Source organism: Gracilinanus agilis, unplaced genomic scaffold (genome assembly GCF_016433145.1).
Source record: "Gracilinanus agilis isolate LMUSP501 unplaced genomic scaffold, AgileGrace unplaced_scaffold47485, whole genome shotgun sequence".
NCBI lineage: Eukaryota > Metazoa > Chordata > Mammalia > Didelphimorphia > Didelphidae > Gracilinanus > Gracilinanus agilis.
In genome coordinates this window covers 1-6,045 of record NW_025381894.1, presented here as the reverse complement: position 1 = coordinate 6,045, position 6,045 = coordinate 1, and the positions used below count along the sequence as shown (strand labels likewise).

General features: G+C 47.3%; 1 protein-coding gene across 2 annotated transcripts; it reads right to left on the bottom strand.

Annotated features, from left to right (window-relative positions):
• Positions 1-3,351: 3,351 nt before the first annotated feature.
• On the bottom strand, positions 3,352-6,005 carry GPR137 (G protein-coupled receptor 137). Of its 2 annotated transcripts, XM_044684280.1 has the most exons (7): positions 5,530-6,005; positions 5,392-5,441; positions 4,797-5,022; positions 4,484-4,633; positions 4,206-4,334; positions 3,971-4,089; positions 3,352-3,734 (listed from the first exon to the last, which is right to left on the bottom strand). In XM_044684280.1, the coding sequence occupies exons 1-7, from the start codon at positions 5,893-5,895 to the stop codon at positions 3,572-3,574; spliced, it is 1,203 nt and encodes a 400-aa protein (XP_044540215.1). In that variant the 5' UTR covers positions 5,896-6,005; the 3' UTR covers positions 3,352-3,571. The 2 variants fall into 2 exon arrangements, with proteins under 2 accessions (XP_044540215.1, XP_044540216.1); XM_044684281.1 differs by lacking the exon at positions 4,484-4,633 and having other exon boundaries at positions 5,530-6,003.
• Between the last annotated feature and the right edge of the window lie 40 nt (positions 6,006-6,045).

The window sequence follows — 6,045 nt, the reverse complement described above, 5'->3', positions numbered from 1 at the left end:
CAGTAGTAATTACAGACAACTCAAATACAAACCTGTCCCCTCTAAGGGATGTTCCCACTTATAATAATCAAAGGAACTTAGCAAATATTAGACATCGTATAACTTTTTCTCCATAAGACATTGAGAGATTCAAATAAAAAAACCTCCTTCCTTTGATGAAGAACCTATAGTGGTTATTAAAGTTTGAAAGCATTTATCGAATTTATAATCACAGCTGGGTTGACATTCATGAACTGTTACATGCATTATTAATGGAAAGAGAAAGGTATAAGGTCCTTCCTATTGTCAACCAGGCCCAGGAAGAGGGTGCAATTCATTGGCTCACTGAAGACTTAAATGGAACCCAAATTCCGCCAGAGATTGCATACATCTATGTCAGGCTAGAAATGCATTACTAAAAGGAATGAAGGCTTGTTCCAAGTAAATTCAAAGACTTTGAAACAAGGTGAAAATAAGAAACCAGCTCAGTTCATGGATAGACTTGTCGAACTTGGATGCAAGTATCTTGACCTAGATATTTCTAGAGAAAAAGATGTTTGACACATAAGAAGACATTTTGTAAAGAACTGCTCCAGAAATGTTAAAAAATGTTTTAAGAAAAATTACCCTGACTGGTTCACTATGGACCTCAATACATTCAAGAGGGTGGCAGTTTATGTTTTTGATGACCATGAAAAGGAAAAGAGAGAGGAAGTTGAATGAGTGAAGAGATTAAAGAAGGAAAAAGCTGAACTAGAGGAGAAATTAAGGAAGAAAATAGCTGAAATAAAGGAACAAGTGAAAGAATGAACTGTTAAACAGAGGTCATAGCTCCTTTAAAGGAATCCATGAGGCAACCACTAATATGTTATTTTTTTGGAAAGGAAGGTCATGTAGCTATGAAATGCAGGACGAGGAATTAGGAAAATAGAAACAGAAGAAGCTGGAGAAATAATAATAATAATAGATCCTCTAAAGAATCAGTGATTGTAATAAGGTAAATTATAACTCAGACCATAATGCACCATGCCAAGGAATCTGTTATCAGTGTGAGGTACCACAGAGAAATGGTCAAATTAACCAGAGGTGTGGCCAAAGATGTGCCCAAGAAATCTAGACGAATGATGGTACTCTGGAGAGGAAGGGACCTCAAAGAGTCTGGAGGTGAATTTTAAGTCCTTTCAGACCCCACTGCCTTATTGATGCTGTTTCAGTCTGTTCCTCTCTCTGTATTGAAGTCTCTGTAAAGAAGTCTTTAATATAACTCTACCCAGGAGACATGGTGTATATAATTTCAAGTGAACTACTCCAAAAGCTATCAAAATTGGAGAAAAGGACTCTTGGATTCATTGCTCACATGTAAAACGGGTAATCTGCTAACACTGAGTGACTGTATCCTGTCACATATATTTGCTGCTTGTTTTAAGATTTGATTTTGTTCTTGTTTACATATTAATCTAAGATATTCCATTATACAATGTCACTTTCAGCAAGTATGTTTTTGTTAGCTATATGTTTTTTTTTTTTAAAATTTATGTATACCTGCATTGTGGATTATGGCCAAGTCAGAGGGGAAATAGTGCTCGCTTTTGAGTGGGAAACCTTTTGTTATGCCTGTTTGGCTGACCCATTGTCAAATGGGATGTGTATTCCTCAATTTTTTATTATTGGTTTTCCTTATATTTACAATAGGACATTTGACTTTTTTCTTCTTTTGTACGTGAACACATGGAATCAGTATAAATGTTTTTTATTTTGAAGGATAAATTTACAATATCTATTAGCCCTAATACCAATGCATACCCAAAAGCTTTAGACTATGGAAACTTGCCATTGGTCATTAAGTATTATGGGAATTTAATTAATAATTATGTCTGACTTCAGAAGAAGGGATCACAAAAGAACCACTGTACAGTGCAAAGAAGCACAAGGTCAAGGAGACCAACAATCCCTGTGGGATTGATGAGGATCTGTGCCAAGACAGAGGATTTGTTTTGAGGTTCGAGGAAGCAGCTATTTGACATATTCAGATATTGGACTTCCCTGTGCCAGGTTTCTACAAGTACCTTCGTTTGTTTGGCTTTCACTTTGGCTCCCCATTCCATGAGATTGAAGGTAAAATCAGACTAAGGAATCATACTTCCCTTTTATCTCAAAATCTAGTCCCTTCTCTTTTATAGTATGGCAATGTCCTGTAGTCCTGGCTGCCAACGGGTGAATACAACATTGCTGCAATTGTAGGACATGTCACTTTAATTGGGTCTTGCTGGTAATTCAAGGACCTGTTATGGGTTTATTCTTTTGTTTTTCACTCTTAATTTTATACATTTAAGATTTTGATATATATTTTTATCCAGAATTTAATTTTTTCTCTTCCATTGGATTTATTTTCTTTTAAGAATTGATTCATATACTCTGTAACTCAGCCTTGTATCCCAGGATGATTCTAGTATTGGTCAACACCTTCCTAAGGGGGGGAGGGATTGCAATAATTATCCTTAATTCCAAAGTTTAAATCTTTTAAAGCAATTTTAGGAAAAGAAAATCACCAACACCCCAAATCAATAATTCCACAGGCACTGCCCCCTGGGCGGCCCAGGAAAATTAAGAAACTATGATTGGTTTCCGAGATGTGACCTGTGAGACTTAGTGGGTGGAGAAAAGGTTTATAAACTGAGACTGGCAGGAAGTTGAGGTCTTTGGCATGTGTATGAAGGAACAGAGTGGACCCTTACTGGGTTGTAGCTACAGGCCCATTAAGGTGGCCAACAGATTAGAAAGCCAAGTATCTCTCTACCTCTCTCCTACTTTGTCCTCTCTTTACTATTACTACTACTACTACTACTACTACTACTACTACTACTACTACTACTANCTACTACTACTACTACTACTACTACTACTACTACTACTACTACTACTACTACTACTACTACTACTACTACTTCTGATTTAATAAAATTATTAAGCTACAATCAGCCTCATAATTTTAAATATTATAGTATCCTGTCCTCACTTGGAAGGAGTCTAAGTCAGACCTGAGCCCATTTAGTGAAGAGGTCCATCTGCCTCCCTTCCAGTCTTCTAGCTCCTGAGTCACTACTAATCCAGGGGAAGTTCATGCAGAGAATTTGGTCCTTTTCCATGCCAGGGCCTTGTTTTAAGGTTAGAGGTCGGGAACCTCTGGAGGCATAATAGTAGGGGAAGAGCCCTGGCTTCTTGGGGCTTCTTTGGGATTGTTATTAACCCCTTGATTTTCTGGAACTCAGTTTTCTACCCTGTAAAACACTAGACAGGCCCAGGTGACTTCTCCCTTCTAGTGTAAGAACCTGGAAGTCAAGCCTATGAGTCAAGACAGCAGCACACCACAGCTCCAACAGGGACACGGCACTGTTTATTGAGCAGGAGGCACAGTAGAGGTAGCTGGCTCCACAATGCAAGTTAGGGCAGCATGCCAGAATGCAATGTGCATCTGGCAGACAGTGCCACCACCAGCAGGAGGGAGTGGTGGAGGAGCAGGACCCAGCACTAGAAGCTGCAGACCGGGCAGGGACAGAGGGCAGGGGGGCAGCTCAGGGGGTGGGGGAAGCACTCATGTCTGTGGAGTAGAGTAGAGGCTGTGGTGATGGTGGCCAGCAGGCCCAGCCACCTGGGAGAAGAGGAGCGGTGCGGTTCGGGTCTGGCTGCCCCCACACCAGCCGGGCTCCCGCCCAATAGCACTGTACCAGCTGCCAGCCCCCAGGCTTCCCGACAGGCTGCAGGAAGAGATGGGGTGACTGAACACACAGGCCCCAACAAGCAATGGAGGTGCCCCAGACCAGCCAAGCTGAGAACGATCCTTTAGTCCCAGAGGAAAGGCCAAGTGGCAGAAGGCAGGACAGCTAAGGCTGCCAAAGCAGAGACATGGGAGATGGCAGTGCCCTGGGCCTCAGGTTTTTCAATCCCAGAGACAACATGTCACAGGAGGACCCCCTCAGATACAGCCCCATACCTGGTACTCTCTCCCCGGCTGTGTTCCCAAGGTCCTCCCTCATCTTCACAATGTCCAGCCCGGTCGAAGAAGTAAGATCGAGAACCAAAGACCTGTCCGTTGATAATTCGGCTGGTACTCTTTGCAAAGAGGTCAAAAGAGGTTAGAGGCTCCATGCACATTCTCTCTCCCTTCTGTGAAGCCCTACTCCACCCCCTTCAGGTCACCTCAAAGGGTGGGCAAGGGAGGAGCTTACCAGGTCCTGTGGAGGCCGGTGTACCCGAAAGAAGCCAACAAGCAAGGTGGTGGGCAGCAGCTCCCACACAAACAGGATGAGGCCAAATACCAAGTAACCCTTGTCCCCCAGGTCATTCACCAGGTCAGCCTGATGGAGGAGGGGAGAGAGGAAAGGGACACATACCAGAGCAGTGCCATAGAGGTCTCAGCAGGGCAGGATCTTAGGAAAGACAGCTAAAGGCTCCCCAAGGACTGAGAAGGGCGAGGAGAGAGGAACCCACCCAGTAGCTCACCCACCTGGTCAGAGACGTTGTACCAGTCATAATCAAAGGTGTCCAGCCGGCTGTGGGGGGCCAATGCCAGGGCTGCCAGGTTGTAGCAGGCCCGGCTGGCATACAGCAGGACCATGGCACCTCCCATGGCTGCAGCCTGGCACACGCTGGTCCCCTAGCATACGGAGAGGCACTTACTCAAAGGACAGAAGACCAATGCCCTCCATCTACATCCAGCTTCCTAGGTCCTACCCAGCCCCATGGCCCAGTGGGCTCTAACTCTCTGTCCAGGCTCCACTCACCCCTTGAGCTCTGAAGCCCCTGAGGCAAGCGCCTACCTTGGCCTCCAGGTAGATGCTGGTTGAGGGGGCCCGCCGGGCCACCAGGCAGAGACAGGCAGCCAGAGAGAGGGCACAGATCACAAAGAGCGAGTCGCTGACCAACACTCGAACCAGTAGCAGTGCCCAGGGCTGTGTCTGGCGCCGACGGGACAGCATGGCACACAGCACATTCACCAGCAGGAAGAGCAGCGAAGCCCCCACAAATGCCCCCCGCACGGCCAGCCTACGACCCACAGGCTCTGGTCAGTCTTGCCCAAGCCCAGTCCCCCCTAACATTACCCTTGCCCATGGTGATCACCCCCCCCAGGACAGGCCTCTCTGAGTGCTGGCCACAAACCTAGGAAATGCCATGGGCACCCTCCAGGCTGTGAGGAGGGCACCAGACAGGCATCACCACCACCAGTGATAAAGCTGCTGGTTCTACCTGGGGCTGCCCTGGTGGAATCCCTGGTCTGAATTCTAGCCACACAACAGCCCCATCTGGATGATGGGCCAGAAATGAGACTAACGGCTGCCAGCCTGAACCACATCCCCTACCCCGGTTCTTGGGACTCATGAGGGAGAGGGAGGGCCTCCGGCCAGGAATACTCACAGGCCCCGGCTCATCTCTGGGTGCTGCTTTGTCTTAGCCTTAAACACCACCTGGGCCAAAAAGGTAGGAAATGTCGGTGCCAGATCTGGCTACCTATCCCCTCCCCTGGCCTTCTGCCCCCATCCTGGGCATCATTACCTGGGCAAAGTAGAGATTCATGAGCGTGAGGGTGAAAAACTGGAGGCACACGGGGCAGCAATAAAGCAGCCAGAAGGGGAGGGGTCCCAGACGGTTGGCTCGAGCAGTGTCTCGGAAGTAGAAGGAGAAGAGGGTGGTGCGCAGGGCGGCCCACAGCAGACACAGGGCCAGGAACACCGTCTGATAGCTGAGCCGTTTGTGCCCATAGAGCAGCACCAGCCAGAGCTGGGCATAGACAGAGAGGAAGAGCAGGCCGTACAGAGTGGTGTAAGCAGCGGTCAGCCCCAGAGTCACTGCCGGAGGCAGCGCAGGCACCAGCCCTGCAGCAGGCACCAGCCCAGAGAGGTTGCCCTCCATGCCGGGCATGGGTCAAAATGCAAAGGGCATGAAACAGCAGGAGGGTCCAGTCCAGGCAGTTGAGGCCTGGGGAGATGGCCTGAATCAGACAGACAGACAGACAGAGCTTAAGAAACCTGGGCTAAGAAAGATATTCATCAACATTGGGGGGGGGGGGGC